The 22,783-nt window shown below is 45.1% G+C and overlaps 1 protein-coding gene across 1 annotated transcript; it reads right to left on the bottom strand.

The window, feature by feature from the left end:
- Positions 1-1,534: 1,534 nt before the first annotated feature.
- On the bottom strand, positions 1,535-12,733 carry LOC116966405 (placenta-specific protein 9-like). The gene is made up of 4 exons (XM_033012616.1): positions 12,538-12,733; positions 5,556-5,635; positions 2,699-2,832; positions 1,535-1,847 (listed from the first exon to the last, which is right to left on the bottom strand). The coding sequence occupies exons 1-3, from the start codon at positions 12,593-12,595 to the stop codon at positions 2,707-2,709; spliced, it is 264 nt and encodes an 87-aa protein (XP_032868507.1). The 5' UTR covers positions 12,596-12,733; the 3' UTR covers positions 1,535-1,847; positions 2,699-2,706.
- Positions 12,734-22,783: the final 10,050 nt, after the last annotated feature.

Below are 22,783 nucleotides of genomic sequence, written 5' to 3'. Positions count from 1 at the left end.
TTGAACTTTTTGTAAATAGCGCCAAAATATGGCGACTCATGCATGTGTGAGCTGCGCAAAAAGTATTTCACTGTGCAGTGTAGACGTGGTAGTAAAGCACCATTGCACCACTGCAACAGCTCTACCAGCTGCTATGATGCACTTATTGCCGGATGTAGTATCTTGGATTCATGTCAAGTGCTGGAGAACTGGGACACTGTGGCTCACCTAGTTAAAGAGTAAGTAATGTTTCCCTTCCTACTCTAGAAAATATATGTTGCTAATGCTGTTCTATTAGAACATTGATCCAGGTTGGATGAATCTGACTGGTGGCTGTTCCCCAGACCTGGTTCGGGTTTCATTAAGGTGAGGACTGAGTCCATGAGTTGATGTAGATCAGTAGAGAAGATAATTCCACTAGTGGGTGAGACTAAAGACGTGCAAGTTTGCAGCTTATTTGGCTTCTGCAAATTGTCACTAGTGAGTAGGATAGAACTAGTGTATGGGGTGATCGCTGGTCAGCGCGGACTCTGTGGGCTGAAAAGGCCCGTTTCCGCACTGTATCTCTAAACTAAACTAAACTAAGTTAAAGATGGTTGGAAAAAGGTTCTAGTGGAGCACAGATCATGTCTGGAATCTGTTGGGTCAATTATCTTGCTTTTGTGTTAAAACTTTCGCATGGTAGTCGAGGGTAGTCGAGGCCAGTTCATTGGCTATATTTAAGAGGGAGTTAGATGTGGCCCTTGTGGCTAAGGGGATCAGAGGGTATGGAGAGAAGGCAGGTACGGGATACTGAGTTGGATGATCAGCCATGATCATATTGAATGGCGGTGCAGGCTCGAAGGGCCGAATGGCCTACTCCTGCACCTAATTTCTATGTTTCTATGTTTCTATGTTTAGAATAATTTGTGTTTCTGCATTACATTCTAATTTTTCTTCAGGAACTAGAAGTAAAAAGTCACTGAAACATACACATGAAGAACCTTAACCATTCTCCCCAAGGTCGTACCAATAGAGATTGTGGACTCAAGGAACTGCAGATGCTGGTTTACAAAACACAAAGTCCTGGAGTAACTCAACGGGTCCAGGCAGCTTTTCTGGAGAACATGGACATGCAACGTTTTGGGTTGGCACCCTTCTTTAGTCTTGGAGCAGCAGAGGGGGAGCAGTGAGGGAGGGTCTCACAGAACTCCTATTGAAGAGAGGGGAACTTCTTCAAAATAGACATTCCTTGAGGAGACTTCGCAATGGAGCCATACAATGTGGATACAAGGAACTGCAGATGCTGGTTTACCAAAAAAAGACACAAAGTGCTGGAGTAGCTCAATGGGTCAGGCAGCACTTCTGGGGAACATCAGACTAAAGAAGGGTTCCGACCCGAAACGACACCTATCCATGTTCTCCAGATATGCTGCCTGACCCGCTGAGTTACTCCAGCACTTTGCGTCTTTTTTTTTCACCGTAGGGATTGCTGTGGGCGCCTGCAATTCATTTTACAATTATCTTCAAGAAATTCTAGACTTAAGAACGGTTACAAAAGACAGGACAAAGCAAACCAGGTAAGTCTTGGGTCACTTTATGGCAGAATCTTGGAGGCTCGACTGCTGTTAATATAGTAATTCTAGTTCAGCAGGTTTGTGGAGCAGCACAGAACATCCACTGACAACGACAAACAATTGTAATTAATAAAAGGCGTATGCTTGCGAGTATTTCTCCAGACATATTCTTGCTGTAGTATTGTGTTGTTGATGTAATATATTTAATGATATTTTCTGTTATTGATGTAGCATTTTTTGTGGTTGATCCATTTTCGCTTTGATGTAGAATTTTGCACCATGAAGATAGGCAGGATGCTGTTCAAACCAAACCTAGGAAGACAAAGAGAGTTAAACAGAGGCTGGTTTCCCAATTTACTCCCTTCTTAATTTCCAAGTGCTGTTGTAACCATTAATAATAATAATAATGGATGGGATTTATATAGCGCCTTTCTAGAATACTCAAGGCGCTTAAACCATTACCCAGCCAACACCACATAAACATGCAATGGCACTTCAGGGGCCATTTAACAATGAACTAATGAATGAACAATTATACGACTGTGTGTGAGTGAAGGTTTGGGCTCAATCGAGGCCAGATGTCCAAGTCTGATCCTCCCCTTACCTCAGTCACACAGAACTGCACACACATAACCTGCGCTCAAGCACACACAAACCTTGTACATCACATCCCCCTCATCCTGCATTCCTCCCTCTGGCTTCACAATCCTTCTGTCTCAAACCTTCTGCTTTAATCTCTGGCCTTCGTCCCAACCATGTGCCTATCAAAAATCAATTTACTCTTTGTACACCTATTACATGCCACGCTTTATCTTGCCTCTCCTCTATCCAAGATTTCTTCCCCTCCTACAATCAGTCTGAAAAAGGGGCCCGACCCAAAACACCACCTATTTACATCAACCAGCTTGCAACTTGAAACACAATCGCCTTCGCATTCATCCAGTTTGGTTGAAGAGTCATTGATCTGAAACATCGACTCTGTTTCTCTCCCCATAGATGCTCTGATCTGCTGAATGTTTGAAGTACGTTCTGATTTTGGTTTTGGAATTCCCTCGTCTGCGATTTGTTTAGCTCCAACTTCTAGCCTGAAATGGGCACCCAGTGCAAACTGCCCCCACTTCAGTCAGCGCAAGGTAGACAGTAACAAAGGAAAGGTAACCAACCCATAAATTCACACTCCGCTTTCAAAAATGTCAATGGTTGGAGATCCCGACGGCAGAGAAATGGTTGAGGCCTCCATCAAACTGAGCAGGTCGGACACTTCAGCCTCCAAGTGGCTCACTGTTTGGTCTATGCTCTGAGGGAAGAGTGGAAATTAATGTTAAATTAGTCACAACTCAGACGCCATGGCAGTAAAACTAAGTGCTTTCTTTCATACAGTGCTTTTTATTGAAGTACATCCCTGAGGTATTCAATGTTGACAATGTGACCTGATAATGGTGGTTCTGGGTGTGAGAGGGCGGAGGACAGTCTCAATCTTGTTTAGGACATTCGGTATCTGATATTTATCTGGTGCACATGTTATGCTCCAGTTATCAGTCCAAGCCTTCGTGTGATCTACGTCCTACTGCACGCAAGCAGTAAGTGGGCTGTTACGTGAGGAGTTACGATTGGAATTGAACTTCAGTGAACTTTCCCATTTTGATCTCAGGGAACGAGCTGATGGTTGCAAGTTTGGAACAAGGCAGAGGTGAACTTCAGAAGGAGCTTCAGATTAGTCTAGTTTAGTTTAGTTTGGTTTTGTATAGTTAGATACCAAGATACCGTGAAAAGCTTTTGTTTGGGTGCTATCCAGTCAAAGAAAAAAACTGTACATGATTACAGTCAAGCTGTCCATAGTGCATAGATAAGGGATAACGGGTACAATGTTTAGTGCAAGATAAAGTCCGATAAGTCAGACTAAAGATCTGCAAAGAGGTAGATGGAAGTTCAGCTCTCTAGTTGACGAAAGGAAGGTTCAGCCGCCTGATAACAGCTGGAAGAAGAGATTTCCCAGGGAGAGTTTACCAGGGAGTACAAATACCTTGGAGTGTACCCAGACAGTAAACTGGACTGGTCCAGGAACGCTGAGGCCCCTGTACAAGAAGGGACAAGGCCGGCTGTACTTTTTGAGAAAGCTTCGCTCCTTCAGCATCTGCAGTAAGATGCTGCAGATGTTCTACCAATGGTGGCCGGTGTCATCTTCTTCGCTGCCGTGTACTGGGGCAGCAGGGCGAAGGCCGTGGATGCCAATAGATCAACAAACTCATCAGGAAGTTTTGGTTCTTGGTTTCTTGGTCCTCCAAAATATTCCAAATGGAATTTAAACTGGAGGTGGTGAAGGGAGGGCTTAAGCCAGAAAGGGTTATTGGGAAGAAAGAGCTACTTTAAATTTAGTTGCATCTGGTTGGGTAACTATAGTAGGGTGGAGATTATTCCATGCTTTAATTGTGCGGGGGAAGAACAAATTGCTGTACACATCTGTCTTTGTAGCTGGGATCACAAATTGCATCGAATGCCCTCGTCTGCTCCTAATTGGTTTGGGTTTGGTGTAGGTCTTGTAATCTATGTCGAGCTGACCATTTAACATTTTGTGAAAACAGGTCAAACGGTGAGCTTCACGTCTGTCTTGGAGAGGGTTCCACCCCAGAGAATTCAGAAGTTTGGTGACACTCGCTTCTCTCTCATAGGTGTTAGTAACAAATCGAGCTGCCTGTCTTTGGACACGTTCGATGGAAGAAATGTTTTTATTTGTGTTTGGGTCCCATGCTGCAACTGCGTAGTCCAAATGAGGTCTAACTAGGGTGAAGTATAGCTTCTCCTTGACAGAAGTTGTGCAATGATGAAAGTTGCGCCTCAGAAAGTTTAGGACACCTGTTGCTTTCACCGTTGTATGATGTTTCTGACCATTCCAACACAGATCATTCTGCAATTTGATGCCAAGATACTTGGTTTGTTTGGATTCTTCAAAGGTGGCACCAAGTATATTGTAAGATGTTTCGCTTGGATTCCTCTTTCTGGTGACACGCATAGTTTCACATTTGGAAGGGTTGAACTGCATGCCCCATTGTTGTGACCACTCAACCATAGTATCGAGATCCTTTTGGAGAGCATCTTCATCATCAGCTGACTTAATTGGACGGTACAGCAAACAATCATCAGCGAATAGTTGGATATGGATTCACGGGAGGTTGGTCCTGGAGGGAAGGATACTCCTCAAACTGCGGAGCATCCTGGACAATACAGCTCACCCCCTCCATGACACACTGGTCAACCTGAGGAGCACCTTCAGCAACAGACTGGTTCCACCAAGATGCAGCACAGAACGCCACAGGAGATCCTTCTTCCCTGTGGCTATCAAACTGTACAACTCCTCCCGCTTCTGTTGTGGGGTAGACTGAGACTGAGACTGACTCCCCCCTCTCCCCAATCTTTGTACATCCCCAATCCTTCCCACTCGTCACTTTAATTTCATGGATTTTGTGTTTTGGGGTTTTTATGACCGTCGGCAGATCAATTTCCCTCCTGGGATAAATAAAGGGCCTGTCCCACTTTCACGACCTAATTCACGACCTCTGCCGAGTTTGCCCTTGACTCATACTCGCAGCATGGTCGTCACGAGGTCGTAGCAGGCCGTGATGCGAGTCATAGGTACTCGTGGCATCAAGTAGGTCGGTGCGTTTTTTCTAGCATGATGAAAAATGTCCACGAGTAAAAAAGGTCGTGAATTAGGTCGTGAAAGTGGGACAGGCCCTTTAAGTTCTATTGTATCGTATCGTATAACAGCTGGGAAGTTAGTGTATCATTGTTGTGTAAGTGCCACAGCACCCCAGTCAACAATGTCACCTCTTTTCTTCCTGTCTCCTCTCCCCACTTTCCTTAGCCCGTACTTCCAGAAATCTGTAGCATTTTTATTTTTGTTCCAGTTCTGTTGGCATGGAGGCCAATGGCTTCTTTCTTTCTGCACTGCAAAGCCCCAACTCATCATCCATTCTAGATCACGTTATGAATAACACAGTTGATAAGCATAAAGGGAGTTACCGTCTCTATAATATCCAGCCGTCTGTAGACTGCCTTGTCGTGTTCACACCAGTTTGTGTCGTCTCTCTGTTGCTCCAGCCCTGAAACAAGCAAAGTCGGTGTAATAGAGAAGCTTTCCATTCATCCTCTCTCTGACCCTCACGCTGCCGCAGAACAGTACTAAAAATAAGCGTAGACTCGGTAACCGTTTCGCTGACCACTTGCGCTCGGTCCGCCAAGGCCCACTGGATGTCCCATACTCTGGCATTGTAATTTAACTGCATCCATTGCATTGTCACTCTGTCTCAATAAATTCCATCAAGCCGTCAAAATGTGGAAATGACTGGCAGACGCTCATGTAAACTATCAGTCAAGCTGTGAAAGAATGGACACAAAATGCCGGAGTAACTCAGCGGGACAGGCAGCATCTCTGGAGAGAAGGAATAGGTGATGTTTTGGGTCGAGACCCTTCATCAGACTCAGAGTCAGGGGAGACAGAAACTAGAGGTAAACCCTTGCAAAAACAGACCTTTTTTGTTTAAATTCAAAAAATTTATTCAATTATTGTAACCGAATAACCGAAATATAACCGAAATGCGCTATATAGAGGGTTGACAAAAAAGCTGGAGAAACTCAGCGGGCGCTGCAGCATCTATGGAGCGAAGGAAATAGGCAACGTTTCGGGCCGAAACCCTTCTTCAGACCTTTATAGAGGTCTGTTATTGCGAAGGTTTACTGTAGCATTGTGACTGAGTTGTATTTTAGAGCAGGCTTGGTTTGTGGTAACAGAGGGTTAAATGTTTATTGTTCCAACATCCTGTTCTCACAACAGGGATCCAATTCACCCAGAGAAAGGGAAATGGCATCAGTTTTATTATTACATTGTCTCTGTCTGACGAGGCCTATAATGAGTGTTTTATACCATAGCCTGAGCTCCAAAAACTGGTAATTATATCATTATCATAGCAACACAAACTAAGTTGGGAGAGTCAGCAGGGGGTGTGGAGTTTTAAATAATGTGCAGACAATATTTGTTGGTGCGAAGAATAAAAAAAGAAATAGGCTAAAGTCAGCACAGCTTTGTTAAAAAGCAAAGGATTTAATGAACTTGTGTAAGATTAACTGGCAGAAAGTGTTGGAGTAACTCAGCAGGTCAGGCAGCATCTCTGCAGAACATGGATAGGTGATGTTTTGGGTCGGGACCCTTCTTCAGACCCATTGTAGGGTCCTGACCATGTTCTCCAGAGATGTTTTGTTAGTTTAGTCGTGACAATAAACTAGGTTGGTTTATTGTCACATGTACCGAGGTAGAATGAAACTTTTTTTGTTGCGCGCTGCCTGACCCGCTGAGTTACTCCAGCACTTTGTAGCCTTTTTTTGTAAACTAGCATCTGCAGTTCCTTATCTCTCCATGATAAACTAATATTGATATGTCTTACCGGGTGAATGAGAAAGTCCTTCAGCCTCAGAAAAGGGACAAGACTTTCAGAATTTCAAAAGGAATATTTGGATATTTGCAGATGGAAACTATACTGGCGATCCCTTTGCAAAATATTTTTGTAATTTCCTGTATTATTTAGTTTAATTTCCCTTTTGCCAAGTCCTTGGTTCCTCAGTTTAACTCCCGCCTAATCCTCTGGAGTGGAGTTGGGAAATGCAAACTTGGATCCTGATCATTTTAACCGATTACCCTTGGACAAGCAAGGCAGGGAAGAGTCTGTGAGGAAGAGAGAGCATAGACGGTGAAATGCCTCTCTGCCAGAACTCACCAACATGCATCAAGACTTGGCTTGGCTGACTGAAGGGAACACCGTTGGAATCTTACTACCAGCGCACGCTGCCTCGCCCCTCGGGACCGCTGCCACAGAGACGAGACGGTTCATAAGTTCAAAAATTCTAGGAAGCAGAATTAAGCCATTCAGCCCATCACGTTTACTCCGCTATCCAATCTACATGATTGCCCACCTCTGTGGAGAGTGTGGATTTGCGAAGAGAGTCTGGAGAATGATGCAACGATCCTTATCATTGATCATCCCGGATATCTCTGTAATTGAGTACTCTCTGATTTACAGGCTGTACCCAGGGACACATTCAGAGATGGACATCAAGTGCTGCTGGAAGATCATCAACTCAGTGAATGGCGTCTGCCCAAAACTTGTTGGTCTCCCAGCAGAGCGAGGTGTCTGTCGGGGAATGTTGCCAACTGGCCCGCTCCAGACTGCAGGAGTAGGTGCTGAGGGACGCACTGAAGCTCGGTGCAGCCAACGCCAAGGCTCTGTGGGGGAGGGCCACAGTCTAGGGTCCTTCCGCTGCTGGACATTGAGGGGCAGATTCTGGTGGGGACACCCCTTAAAAAAGGGAAGGGATATCACCCCAGGGAGGCACATGCGTGTCAAGATGGTTGGTTTAAGGATAGTTAGCGAACACTACTAATTATGACACTAATAAATGTACAGACACTGAGAATGTAGGATGGTTTTTGGCACTGTTCATATATATTGTGTATGGGGTGGTTGCACGCAGTCGAGGTCATGACCCATACTGTTGCTACGCTACGCCAACTAGAGTACACGCGATGAACTGCAGGTAAGCATTTACCATTGTTTCCAGCGTAGCGGGCCCGCTATAAACCGCCGAAATGGTCAATTTTTGCGCTGTAAATAATTATGGAAATCGGGGTAAGCGTGAGAGACATTTATCCTACTTCAGAATTCCAAAAGTGAGGAGAAATGACGGTAGATAGAAACGACAGCCTAAGGGACAACAACAGCTAATGTGATTGCCGAACATTGCAGATATCAAGATTGAAAATATTGGGAATTATCGCGTTTGCTCACTGCATTTCATCAACAGTAAGGCATTATTTGTGTTTTTTCTTGATTCATTTGGTATCTAAAAGTTTCAGAAGTGATAAATCTGGCTGTAAAATGTTAAAATTCCCCATGGTTCTCAAGTGGGTTTTTACATACAAAAAGAAAACACTTCTGAAGCAAAATTTATCATTTTAAAAATCGCAAACCATACGTGGGTTTTGAATTACATTTTACTCAGATGCAAGCCAATGAATGGCATAATTGTTAGCTGTTAATTGGACAATCAACCTCAGCAAATTGATAATATCCTATTGAAAGGGAGTGGGTGTCAGGACATTTTAACATTTGCCAAAATATACATCTCAATAGCATAATGATACAAAACTTACTTTTCCACACACCACTGGTAAGTCTGGAGATTTTTTTAAAGATTATGTTAGCTTCAGAAGCATTTTATTTTTACATGTAAAACCCCACTTCAGAACCATGGGCGATTTAAAAGTTTTACAGCCATCTATATATTACTAAAGGTCTGATCTTGACCGCTTTTGACCCACTGTGCTGCGATTTCCGAGAGAACGCCGCCACCTACAGCCGTCGTTTTTGGCCACCTCGCTCAGAGCCCCCCTCCGCCTTCCGGGACCGGAGGATCTTTCCCATCGATGAAAAATCAGAGATATATTAATGTTTTAAAATAATTCGCCATTCTCTCTGCTGCCCGCTGGCGGCAGGGGGGAGGGACTATAAAACCCAGAAGCGTAGTCCCTCACTCAGTGTCTGCCAGACCCAGGAAGCGAGAGGGTCACAGCTCTCTGAGCTGCGAATAACACTGAACGCAAGTCTACTCCACAGTGAGTCCCCTCGATGCGGCTGTAAAGTGGCTGCTGGCCAATTGTTTGCCTCGCCTTTTAAAAAAGGTTTGTGTTCACAAAATGAATTTTGGTTGTCAGGTGGCGCAGCCAAATTGTTTGCCTTGGCTTGGCTTTTAAAATCGTTGCAACAGTTGGCTGCCAGCCCAAATATCTATTCAGCCCACAATGTCTATACTAGCCCTCTGGAAACCAGTACCTTCGGCCCGCAACACCTATACTAGAGCAACAGAAACCCCCCCCCCACCCACCGGCGAGCAATATTGGAATTGGTGGAGAGGTGGAATATTGCGTTGGTGACCAGCCCTCCCGTGTGATGCTGGGACCCAACGGGTCCCACTTAGTCTAGTATTAATAATTTCTGAAACTTTTTGGATACCAAAGGAATCAAGAAAAAACTCAAATAATGCCTTACTGTTGATGAAATGCAGTGAGCAAACGCGATAATTCCCAATATTTTCAATCTTGATATCTTCACGGCCAATGTTCGCAAACCACTTTAGCTGTTGTTGTCCCTTCAGCTCTCGCTTCTCTCCACCATCATTTCTCCTCACATTTGGAATTCTGAAGTAGGATAAATGTCTCTCACGCTTACCCCGATTTCCACAATTATTTACAGCGCAAAAAAAGTCAATTTCTGCTGTTTTTATCGGGTAAGAAAGTATGCATTTCGTGTATTAACAGTGTATGCCGGAAGCTGCCATGTACTCCACATGGATTGAGCTGGTCCGTGCATCTCGCTCTTTGACCCGATAACCTTACGTGCAACCCCCTATATTTTATATACTGAATAATGTTTATTTTTGGAAATTAAAAAAAGGAGAGAGCATAGACACTGAGAGGACATTAATGGGGCCTCGGGCCCACCATGGCCTGGCCACCGTTGTACATCACATTGCCAGACTAGCCCACTGCATGTAGAGTGTGATTTGGCCTCCTGCAATGTCCCATAGAGCGAATGGTCTTCTGGCAAATGTACTGGAGCGGGGAAGGTCAGGAGGTAGACAAAAGTGCTGGAGAAACTCAGCGGGTGCAGCAGCATCTATGGAGCGAAGGAAATAGGCAACGTTTCGGGACGAATTCCTTCTTCAGACTTCCGTCAGGGGGGTCAGATGCGCGCAGCTGGATTACCACCAGGGGGCTCTGCTGACCACAACTGGAGACATCCACAAAAGGACACAGAGTGCTGGATAGGAGTAACTCAGCGGGTCAGGCAGCATCTCTGGAGAAAAGGAATAGGCGACGTTTCGGGTCTGGACCCTTCTTCAGACTGAGAGTCAATGGGGGATCTAGAGGTATGACAAGATTCAGAACAAATCTGAAACTCGGCAGGTCCGACAGCGTCCGTGGAGGGAATGGACAGACGATGTTTTGTGTAACAGTCTGTCAGTCCATCAGTCTGAAGAAGGGCGACACACAATGCTGGAGTAACTCAGCAGGTCAGACAGCATCTTTGGAGAAAAGGAATGGGTGACTTTTCGGGTCGAACCCCTTCTACAGAGTCCCGACTCGAAAGGTCGCCTAGGTAGGCAAAAAAAATGCTGGCGAAACTCAGCGGGTGAGGCAGCATCTGCGGAGACAAGGAATTGGCGACGTTTCGGGTCGAGACCCTTCTTCAAACTGATGTCAGGAAGGGTCGCCTGTCCATTTACTGCACAGATACGACCAGACCCGCTGAGTTCCTCCAGCACTTGGTGTTATGCTGAAGAATCAAGAGAATTTAATTGTCACACGTCCGGGAACGTGACAATGACATTCATGTTTGCTGCAACTTTAATGCGTTAACACAACAATACAAAATCCTACAAATTAATGGATTTGATTACAGATCCGAGCTGGCAAAATCCAAATACTGCCATGGCTAATAACATGTTGCACGTGTATCGCATTTATTACAAATGCTTTCTATAATGATGGCAATATAATATAACGAAGTGTAGCACTTAGCCCGTTGCGAACGTCGCAATGGTAGAAAGTAATTAGAGATGTAATGAAATATGATTATTTTAAACATTGTGAGCGGTATTGCAAACAGTAAGAAGTATTAGAAAATAACTGAAGGGATCTGAAGGTCATAAGTGATGAGTAGAATTAGGCCATTCGGCTCATCAAGTCTTCTCCGCCATTCAATCATGACTAATCTATCTTTCCCTCCTAACCCCTTTCTCCTGCCTACTCCTCATAACCTCTGAAGGGTCCCGACCCAAAACGTCACCTATCCATGTTCTCCAGAGATGCTGCCTGACCCGCTGAGTTACTCCAGCGCATTATGTCTTTTTCTGTAAACCGGCATCTGCAGTTCCTCGTGTACCATCTCTGAAAGGTGATCTGTCATCGTTGCTTCTCGCCACTAGAGGTGTGGCGGCGACACCAGCAAACGCCAACGATGCCAAGCATCAAGCGCCAGGAGTGGGAAAAGTTCCGAACCAAGTCGGAATCCAAAATTTTCCGTTCCTCTAAAGACCAAGGACCGTTCCTCTATCCTTCCTTCCGTCCCCAGACGCTGCCGGTCTCTTGTTACTGCTACCACTCGTTAGATGGGCCGAATGTCCATTGAGAGCCAGCAGTCAGCCTGTGAGCTCTCTGGGTAATTGGGGGAGAGTGTTCGACCTCACACACTCTGGTGATTTCATAAAGTCATACGTGATAGGAGCAGAATTGGGCCATTCGGCCCATCAAGTCAATTCCTCCATTCAATCGTGGCCGATCTATCTCTCCCTCCTAACCCCATTCTCCTGCCTTCTCCCCATAACCCCTGGCACCCGTACTAATCAAGAATCTATCTCTGCCTTAAAAATATCAATTGACTTGGCCTCCACAGCCGTCTGTGGCAATGAATTCTACAGATTCACCACCCTCTGACTAAAGAAATTCCTCCTCGTCTTCTTCCAAAAGGAACGTCCTTTACTTCTGAGGCTACGACTGGTTCTAGACTCCCCCACTAGTGGAAACATCCTCTCCACATCCATTCTATCCAAGCCTTTCGCTATTCGCTTTATTATTCCCCCCCGCCCGCGCCACCTCCCTCCCATCCGCAGGGATCTGATTCCTCCCTCCCTGTACGTCCCTTCTCCCTCTAACAAGCCGATTGCCCCCTCGGTGCTCTGAACCCCTGTCTCCTTTCGCCCGTTTCTCAGCACCAGACGTTCGCTGGCATCTCTGTTCCCTCCCCCTTGTTCCCATTCCACTCGCCACAATTGGCACAGGTTGTTGTTGCAAGAACAACCAGCTTGGGGGAAACCCAAATCCAATCGTTATCCCAACTCGGGACGGGAGAGGTACAAGCGCTGAAAGCCCGACCGATGGCTGGATGATACCTACCGGCCAGCGCCGCTCCGAGCGACACCAAGATCCCAGCGAGAACCCACACAGCGCGCATCTTGCGACGTTAACTCTGATTGCTGGTCCCTATCGGTCTGCCGCTGGTTCCACGATCTCGGACAACGGGACATGCAGGGGGAAGGGAGAGGGAGAGGGAGTATTGTACTGGACGCCTCCCAGATTTCAGCTTCCTTTTAATTTGCCGTCTCTCGCACTGTAACCCACTAAACCACTCCCTCTCCGGCTCGTTCACTCCAAGCGCTTTGTTTTGATTTCTCACGTCTGGAAACCTTTTTATAATTACTCAGTATTCAAGTGTTTATTCTTAGTTGTAAAGATACAGCATGGGCAGCGGGCAAGCCAGTGTTCTGAAGAAGGGTCTCGACCTGAAGCGTCACCCATTCCTTCTCTCCAGAGATGCCGCCTGTCCCGCTGAGTTACTCCAGCATTTTGTGTTAACCCCCACCCACCCCCACGCACACACACACTACTGATCACCCGTGCACACTAGTTCTATGTTTAAGAAGGAACTGCAGATGCTGGAAAATCGAAGGTAGACAAAAATGCTGGAGAAACTCAGCGGGTGAAGCAGCATCTATGGAGCGAAGGAAATAGGCAACGTTTCAGGTCGAGACCCTTCTTGATTGATTGATTGATTATACCTTTAATAATCCTTTACAGGAAATTACAGTGCCACGACAGCTTCAAGACAGACATAACACCACACATTTCCTCAAATAGCTTCCATACTTAACAAGTTAAAATACGTTAAAATACAAGTTAAAATACAATGAATGAAAAAAAAAGTGCAGTTATTTATGCGCATTATATAACGTTATAGCAGCTGGTATACAAGACTTCCTATGTCTCTCAGTTTTGCACATTGGTGCAATCAGTCTCTGACTGAAGATGCTGCTCTTGATCACCTTCAGGGCATGGAGTGGGTGAGTGGGGTTGGTCATTATTGAACCCAGTTTGTTCAGAGTTCTGGCCTCTGCCACCTGCTGGACCATTCGTTGCTCAGCCCCGACCACTGAGCCGGCCTTCCTGATCAGCTTGTCCAGTCTGTTTTTGTCCGCTATGTGGGCGCCATCTCCCCAACAGGCCACAGCAAAAAACAGAGCACTGGCCACCACTGAATGGTAGACACTGCACAGCAAGGGTTGGCAGATGTTAAATGACCTCAGCCTCATTAAAAAATACAGTCAACTTTGTCCCTTCCTGTACACCGCCTCCATATGACCCTTCCAGTCCAGCTCACTGTCAAGCTGCACACCAAGGTACCTGTGGTTAGCGACCACCTCCACCTCAATGCCCTTAATGGTGATTGGTGTTGGTTGAGCCCTCCTCCTCCCCCTCCTGAAGTCCACAACTATCTCCTTGGTTTTTGTGGTGTTAAGATGGAGGTTATTGTGTGCACTCCACTCCACAAAGTTGCTTATTATGTCTCTATACTCCTCCTCATTGCCCCCTTTGATGAGGCCGACAACAGCTGTGTCATCCGAAAATTTCTGCAAAAAGCAGCTGTTGGTGTTATATTGGAGATCCGTGGTGTAGATGGTAAACAGGAACGGAGCCAGCACAGTTCTTCACACTAGTTCTACGTTATCCTGCGTTCTCATCTACTCCCTATAATTTTACAGGGGGCAAATTAACCCACAAACCCGCACGTCTTTGGAGATATGGGCGACCGCCAGAGCACCCGCAGGAAACCCACACGGTCATATGGAGAATGAGCAAACTCCACACACAGTCAGCGTCCGAGTTCAGTATCGAACCTGGGTCTCTGGCGCTGCGAGGCAGCGGCACTACCAGCTGCGCCAATGTGGTGAATGCGTATTTCACAAACAGGTGAATGTTACCAATCAATTGGTGTTTTATTTTTTTAAATGGTGAATTACATCAATGCTCAAGCAAGCTGGATCCCAGTAGGATTTGAAATATTCTTGGTCGAGGAAAATTTGAGGGAGAGACTTCAAACCCGACGGTGGGGATAGTTATTATGTTCACCTTTTGGGCACTAAAGCTGTTCCTGATATCAAGTCCCCACTGGAAAGATCCAGGGACTTGATTAGTGCGGGTGTCAGGGGTTATGTGGAGAATGGGGTTTAATAAATTCCACAGATTCACCACCCTCTGGCTAAAGAAATTTGTCCCCTTTATAAAAGTATGTCCTTTTATTCTGAGGCTACAGCATGGAAACAGACCTTTCTGCCCAGTCCTTGCTAATCCGACATGAATCACCTTTCTATCCATGAGAAGCAGCTGATGGTGATTCAGGTTATGTTCCTAGATTAATGATCTCAACAGCATTGAGTGGGCAACTCAATGAATTTTTTTTTTAAACAACACAAATCTTCTGATTACCACTATTTGTGGGCTCTTCCTGTGCACTATTTGACTGGCATGTTTCTGACATTAGATTTGTGACTTCAAGCCAGTCAAAATGACCAATGACTTGTCACATACCCACTGGGACTGTGGACAAATCAATGATGAGAATGCCAGAGAGCAGAGTTGGTGGAGTGTCTTGTAAATTGGATTGAACGCATTAATTAGATGTCCTGGAGAATGCAGTCTCTCACAAACTTCATCCTCTTAGATCTTTTAGCCAGGGTTTGGCAGGGAAATTAACCAATGGTGGTGTCCAAGCAAGTTCAAGTGAGTTTATTGTCATGTGTCCCTGATAGGACAATGAAATTCTTGCTTTGCTTCAGCACACAGAACATAGTAGGCATTTACTACAAAACAGATCAGTGTGTCCATATACCATAATATAAATATATACACACAGTGGTGGTGAAGGTGGGATTGAGTGATAATTGAATTTCTAGTTTCCTTGAACCCTGTGATTACAACTAGTGCATTGTAGATCAGTGTCACTCATGTTATGAGTCATGCTTTTGTACTTACGCCCACTTGCTTTTACAGTAATCCTCCCTGCCTATTTCCCTTAGAATTAGAGAGACGTGCTAGTGTGAAGTTATCTATGCTATGTCGTTAATAAAGTCTTTGGACCTTTATCATGGTGTAAGGCTTCAATTATTACCACAGCGGAACACAACATGGTGTCAGAAGTGGGATACTAACCAATGCCTCCAATTGGAGATTATATGAAGCATAGGAGATATAGGATTTGGAAGCAGGCAGCTGAAAGGAGTGAAAGGAAGACAATGGCTTTTCATTTATCCAGAAACATATAGTTTCATCTTTGTCCACAACATCTCCTGCTATGATAAAGTTATAAACGACATCGCTAGCATTTCTATTTTCTAAATTAGTTTAGTTTAAAGATACAGCTTGGAAACAGGCCTTTCGACCCACCGCGTCTGCGCCAACATTAGATCGCTCGTCAGCACTGGTTTTATGTTATTGCGTTGCCTACGGATTAGGGGCAATTTTAAAGAGGCCAATTTCCTACAAAGCCGCACGTCTTCGGGAGGTGGGAGGAAACTGGAGCACCTGGAGGAAACCCAGGCGGCTGCAGGTAGAACGTGCAAACTCCCCGCACACACACACACAGCACCCGAGGCCAGGATTGAACCCTGGTCCCCGACACTGTGAGGCAGCAGCTCTACCAGTTGCGCCACTGGATATTCACCCAGTGGCTGCACCATGTCAGTGAACACAGAAGGTCATTGTGAGCAGCCTTTCACGCAGTGAGATACAAATGAGATCCCATCCACCTGCACCTTCAACTCTAACATTGATTCCACAATCAACATTAGGAATCATATTCACCCAACACTGGAACGCCTCTCCCCAACACTGACCATGTAGAAAGACTTCCCCTCAAATACTGAGTATTTGGGAGACCCTCTCCTAAATACTGCAGATAATTGCAACTCCCCATCTCACATAAAACCTCATCCAAAATATGAAGCAGATTATTTATCTATTGGATCTATTAAGTGGTACAGTGGTAGAGTTGCTGCCTTTCAGCATCAGAGAACCACGTTTAATCCTGACTATGGGTGCTGTCTGAATGGAGTTTGTATGTTCTCCCTGAGACTGCATGGGTTTTCTCTGGGTGCTCCGATTTCCTCCCATACTCCAAAGATGTACAGGTTTATAGATTAATTGGCTTCAGTAAAATTGTAAATTGTCCCTAGTGTATGTCAGATAGTGTTAGTGTAGGGATGATCGCTGGTTGGCATGGACTCGGTGGGCCGAAGGGTCAGTTTCCGTGCTGTATCTCTATAGCAAAAAGTAAAGAATCAAAGGAATTCTGAGTATCAGAATGTTTTCAAACTATCAAACATTTAATTCATTCTGTAATGTGTTTAAGAAGGAACTGCAGATGCTGGAAAATCGAAGGTAGACAGAAGTGCTGGAGAAACTCAGTGGGTGCAGCAGCATCTATGGAGCGAAGGAAATAGGCAACGTTTCGGGCCGAAACCCTTCTTCAGACTGAACCACATGCACGTGAATCAAGCAGCGTGCATTTGGAAAAATCGTGTCAGAAATGCTTCTTTAAGACGGTCTGACCCACCGAGTTACTCCTGCATTGTGTGTCTATCTTTAAGAAGGTCTCCCCTCAGTGAGATGGTAAATCTCCAAAGCTATAAATATGCTGCTCATTAAGGAGGTCAGGCATTACGAAGGATTTCTCAAATTGACAGAGACGGCTTGACAGGTGAAATAATCTCTTTAAATAACAGCAGCGGCAGTGTCATCCTCACACAGAGCTGTGCGGTCGAGGGTCATCTCGAGAGCTGTGCGGTCGAGGGTCATCTTGGTGTTGAAGTTGGGAATCGATTCAAGCACTGGACATTGTTATTTTTATAAAACATTCGAAGAGATCAAATATCTGCCAACGACAGTCTTGTGGTCTCCTCTGCGCACATCTCCTGGGAAACATGCACCTTGTGGCCCAGTTTCTGTTGGCAAAGTCCAGGGCCATTAAGGCCGCAAAGAAGACTTCTTCAGAAGAAGAGGAATATGACCCCTTTTGGAGAAGGTTGGGTTAAACTTATTACTTTTTAGACACAGGGCCACTGTTCAGAATGTATGGAGTTTGTACGTTCACCCTGTGACCGCGTGGGTTTTCCCCGGGTGCTCCGGCTTCCTCCAAAGTAAAATTGTACATTGTCCCTAGTGTGTGGGATAGTGCTCATGTATGGGGCGATCGCTGGTCAGCACGGACTCGGTGGGCCTGTTTCCATGCTGTATTTCTAAAGTCTAAAGTAAAGACCTGTGTCTTGCTGGGAGATCCACTGTGTAACCTTCGATTTAAATATTTTTATTTGAATATTTAAATATTTTTATTTGAATTTCACAGCAATTTGCATACATACAATGATAACAGACAGTGACAGTCAAGGCATAATTGTGCAACAGTATGTAAGCGACCCTCAAAGCCCTTACCCTTACCCACCTTCACACCACCCGAAATAGGTCGGAACCAAACGGGGACAAACAACACTCACATACATACACATCCACACAAATATGGTAAGATAAACGAAATAAAAAGTACTAAAAAAATAAATACAAATAAATTAAAAAAAAGGGGGTCACTAATAACAGTAAATAAGTAAGTAATTATATAAATAAGTGTGGGGAGGGGGGGGGGTTAAGGATAGCAGCTGCAGTAGAGCAGAACAATGGTGGAGAGCACTCAGTCCTCTTCCGAGTCCGGGGACAAGTTGAGAGAGTTAACAAGTTCCAAGAAAGGGTTCCATGTATCTAGGAATGTCTTGGTAGAGCCTTTGAGAGAGAACCTAAGTTTTTCAAGCTTTAAATTGTAAAGCACCTCCTTAATCCAGCGGGTGTGTGTCGGGGGACAGGTGAGCCTCCAGTTAAGCTAGATCAGTCTCCGGGCTAACAAGGTTGTAAAAGCTAGAACCCGTTTCACCGCAACAGAGAGGTTGGTGTTGGGAGGGGTACCGAAAATGGCTGACTGTGGGTTTGGAGGAATAGTCTGGCCGTAGGCTCTGCTTATCAAGTCGAAAGCACTCCTCCAAAAGGCTGCTAGCTTAGGGCAAGACCAAAACATATGGCTATGGTTGGCAGGAGATTGATTACATCTGTTGCAGATGTCCCTAACAGCGGGGTAAATTCTAGATAATCTTGCATTTGTGTAGTGGACTTTGTGAAGGACTTTGCATTGGATTAGGCCATGACAGGCACATATGGAGGAAGAATGGATCAAATCCAAGGCAGTCCCATTGCAGGTCTGTTAGTTTCGTATTCACCTCACCCTCCCACGCAGCTTTTAATGAGGTATGAGGTTTCAATATAACCGACAAGTTATACAAAACAGAGATGCATTTCTTCCGGTTGGGATCTAGAGCTAAGATGATATTGGTCAGGGTTTCAGGGGGCGATTTGGGAAATGGGGGAATGTCTTCTTCACAAAATCCCTAATCTGGAAAACACGAAAAAGGTGGGAGTTTGGGAGGCTATAGTTGGACGAGAGCTCCGCAAAAGACGAAAAGATGCCATCCTTGTATAGGTTTTTGATACTACTGATACCGTTGCTATGCCAGGTTTTGAATGCGTGGTCTGTATTTGAAGGTTTAAAGATGTGGTTTTGAAGCAGTGGGGTCAAGATGGAAGGGCCTTGTAAAGCCTTGTAAAGTTTTTCCTGAGTTGACTCCATATCTTGAGCGAGAGGGACGCAATTGGGCCTGCACCCACAGATGTTATAGGAAGGGGGAGTTGGGAGCATAGGACAGACCGCAACGGGAGATGTGAACTCGCCTTTTCCATGTGTACCCAGGTCGGTAGGTGGTCGCAATCATCATTCATCCAATACAGGAGTTTTTGCAAGTTAGCTGCCCAATAGTATCGCCTAAAGTCAGGAAGTGCCAAACCGCCGTCACTCTTAGGAGACTGCAGTATCGCCTTTCGGATTCTAGCCGGTTTGCTACCCCATAAAAATTTAGATATTGTCCTTTCTAATTTATCAAAAAAAGATTTAGTGATAAGTATAGGGACGTGCTGGAAAAGATACAGGAATTTGGGTAGGACGACCATCTTGACCAGATTTATCCGGCCCACGAGGGATAGCGGTAAAACTGACCAGCGGTCAAAATCTCTTTCAGCTTTCTCAACCAGAGGCAGAAAGTTTATGCGGAACATATCAGATAAGGGTGTTGTGATAAAGATGCCGAGGTAGCGAAACCCGTCCTCTGCCCATTTGAATGAGGTTAAAGAGCGAGGGAGCTGCTTAGCCAATGAGTTAATCGGTAATAGCTCACTCTTTTGGTAGTTAAGTTTATAACCAGAATACACGCCAAACCGTTCTAAAATATTCGTAATCACAGGGAGAGAGCTGACTGGGTTCGAGATGTACAGGAGCAGGTCATCCGCATACAATGAGACTTTATGAGTTGTGTCGAACCGTGTAATACCTTTAAAGCCCTTCTCTGAGCGTAACCAGACCGCCAAGGGTTCTATCGCGACAGCAAACAGGAGTGGTGATAACGGGCAACCCTGTCTGGTACCTCTCTGAAGGGGGAAGTGGGGCGACAGTGTTCCGTTTGTTTGTACTGAGGCCACCGGGGACGAGTATAATAGACTGACCCAAAGAATAAAACTGTTACCGAGGCCAAACCTGTCCATCGCCTCATATAGGTACCTCCACTCGGCCCTGTCGAAAGATTTTTCGGCGTCGAGGGAGACCACTATCTCCGGGGTCTCACTACTCGGTGAATGGATGATGTTAAGGAGACGCGTAGTATTGTGGGAAGACTGTCGGCCTGGTATGAACCCTGTTTGGTCTAACGAGATAATAGAGGGCATCACTCGTTGAAGACGGAGCGCAAGGGCTTTAGAGAGGATTTTGAGGTCCACATTCAGGAGTGAAATTGGTCTATAGCTACTACAAAGCAGGGGATCTTTCTCCTTTTTAAGAATTAGGGAGATAGTAGCCCACGACAATGTGGGCGGTAGGCGACGATGTAAAAACGCTTCATTGTACATATCTCTCAGGACTGGTGCGAGGAGAGCAGAGAAAGCTTTGTAATATTCTACAGTGAAGCCGTCAGGGCCAGGTGACTTTCCGCTTTGCAGCGATGTGATGGCTGCTTGGACCTCAGCAACAGTTATGGGACCACCCAAGTCTCTCGTGGCTTCATCGTCAATTTGGGGAAACGTCACACTACTGAGCATGTCACCTGCAGTGGGAGGACAATCGGAAACGTATAGTTCAGTGTAGAATTTAGCAAATGCTTCATTAATTCTAAGAGGATCAGTATGAATCTCCCCTGAGCTGGATCTAATGGCTGGAATTAGCCGTGAAGTCGCCTCGGTTCTGGCCTGATGGGCCAAAAGCTTCCCAGCTTTATCCCCAGATTCAAAAAAGTGTTGCCTAGATTTAAGCAGTCGTAGCTTAGCTTTATTAGTAGACGTGAGGTCAAAGTCTGTTTGTACCCTAAGGCGTTCTCTATAAAGGTTAGGGTCTGGGTCAGATGCATATTTGTCATCAATGTCCTTTATTTTTTGTAACAGGTCTGCCGTTTGGGACGTCTCGGTTCCTTTCAGGTTGGAGACAAAAGAGATAAGTTGGCCCCTAATATAGGCTTTTGAAGCTTCCCAGAGTATACCTCTTTCTATGTCCAGCGAGTCATTCAGCTCAAAATATAAGGTGATTTGGGAGTGCAAGAATTGCTTGTAGTGAGCCTCTGCTAATAATGAGGAGTTGAACCTCCACTGTTTAAAGGGGTTAGTTCGTTTACGAAAGTGGAGATCGAGGGAGGTTGCAGCGTGATCTGATATTACGATGCTATGATACTCACTGGATTTGATTTTGGAGAGCAGTCTGTTATCTAAGAGAAAGAAGTCTATACGGGTATAGGTACGGTGCACGTGGGAAAGAAATGAAAATAATTTAGTCGTGGGGAATGTAAATCTCCATGGGTCTGTGAGCCCAAGTTGTTTGGCGAAAGCATGCAGAGTCTTACCTGATTTAGTTAAAGTAGAGGCTTTGTTCGAAGATCTGTCCAGTATAGGGTCTTGGACCAGATTAAAATCTCCACCCACAATGACGTGGTGATTTTCAATATTTGGGAGAGATGTAAAAAATTTGGTTACAAATGAGCTGTCATCCCAGTTGGGACCGTAAATACTGGCCAATATGACAGGTGTGTCTTGCAGTTTGCCAGACACCATGATAAAGCGGCCAGCAGGATCCTCCACAGTTTTCTGTGGTTCGAACATAACGTTCTTACGAATCAGGATAGCAGTACCCCTAGCCCTATCATTAAATTTTGAGTGAAATAAGTGGCTAATCCAGCCTCTCTTAAGCCGTGTTACCTCTCTGTTACGAAGGTGGGTCTCTTGAATAAAAAATATATCGCCTTTGAGCTGTTGCAAGTGGGCCAAGATCCTGTCAGTCTTGGTAGGACTTCCCACCCCCCTCGCGTTCCACGAGACAAATCTAAGAGTGTTGTTTGTGTTGGCCATACTTAGCTATATCCAAGCGAGTGGGCAGAGCGCTGTAGTGCTGCAAGTCGAAATGGAAGAGCGCATCGAAACCAGCTGCCGAGTGTGGGGATGTGGGGGGGGGGGGGGGGGGCGGGGGAAGGAGTGATAAAAATAAAAATAAATTTTTTAAAAATTTAAAAAAAGATACATACACACGTACACACACAACAAACAAGTGGGACACATATCACTTAACCATCTTTCAAACCTGAGTCCCCGGACCTGAGATCCCCCATGTCCCAACTGAACCTTGAGTGCCCATTGCACCAAGGTGCGTTGTCCTCGCATCCGCGTGGAGATATCCGATCTTAACTCCCAATATTTCCACCTCCCAAAGCAACAAAATCGCTCAATGTCAGTAAAGTAACATAAAATGAAATGAGTGTAGTAATAATAATAATAACAATGATAATAATAATTTGAAAAATAGAAAGTAGAAATAAAGTAAAATATACATAAATAAATAAATACAAAGTTGAAATAATTGCCATAATAGTTGCACTGCCAATGTCATTGCTAACACTAATGGTAATGGTTGTAATGATACTGAATAAGCAAGCCAACGTATAAGTGGAGCAAGAATAGCTTCCTTTGGTATTACATAGTATATCTTAAAATCGACAAGGTATAAAGAAAGAGTTAGCATTAGAGAAGTTAGCGAGTTGCAAACTGGGCTCTTGGATGAAAGCGCAGGGCAAAAGAACATCAATTAAGTATTGTTAAACAAAAACGCTGTAGGAGCAGATTGGTATAACACAGCCTTGGCTGTAATGAGCTCTTATCAGCCCCAGACAGTCCGCTAGGAAGACTAGTG

Source organism: Amblyraja radiata, chromosome 37 (assembly GCF_010909765.2).
Source record: "Amblyraja radiata isolate CabotCenter1 chromosome 37, sAmbRad1.1.pri, whole genome shotgun sequence".
Classification (NCBI taxonomy): Eukaryota; Metazoa; Chordata; class Chondrichthyes; order Rajiformes; family Rajidae; genus Amblyraja; species Amblyraja radiata.
Note: the sequence above shows the minus strand (reverse complement) of the source record. Positions and strands in the feature narration are given on the sequence as shown.

Bases quoted from the DNA above. Each gene is read 5' to 3' on its own strand.
- LOC116966405 (XM_033012616.1), bottom strand. From the start codon at position 12,595: ATGCGCGCTGTGTGGGTTCTCGCTGGGATCTTGGTGTCGCTCGGAGCG. The intron at 5,636-12,537 runs GTAGGTATCATC...TGCTTGTTTCAG, and splicing joins GCTCGGAGCGGCGCTGGCCG to GGCTGGAGCAACAGAGAGAC. The intron at 2,833-5,555 runs GTAACTCCCTTT...CTCTTCCCTCAG, and splicing joins GGCTGGATATTATAGAGACG to AGCATAGACCAAACAGTGAG.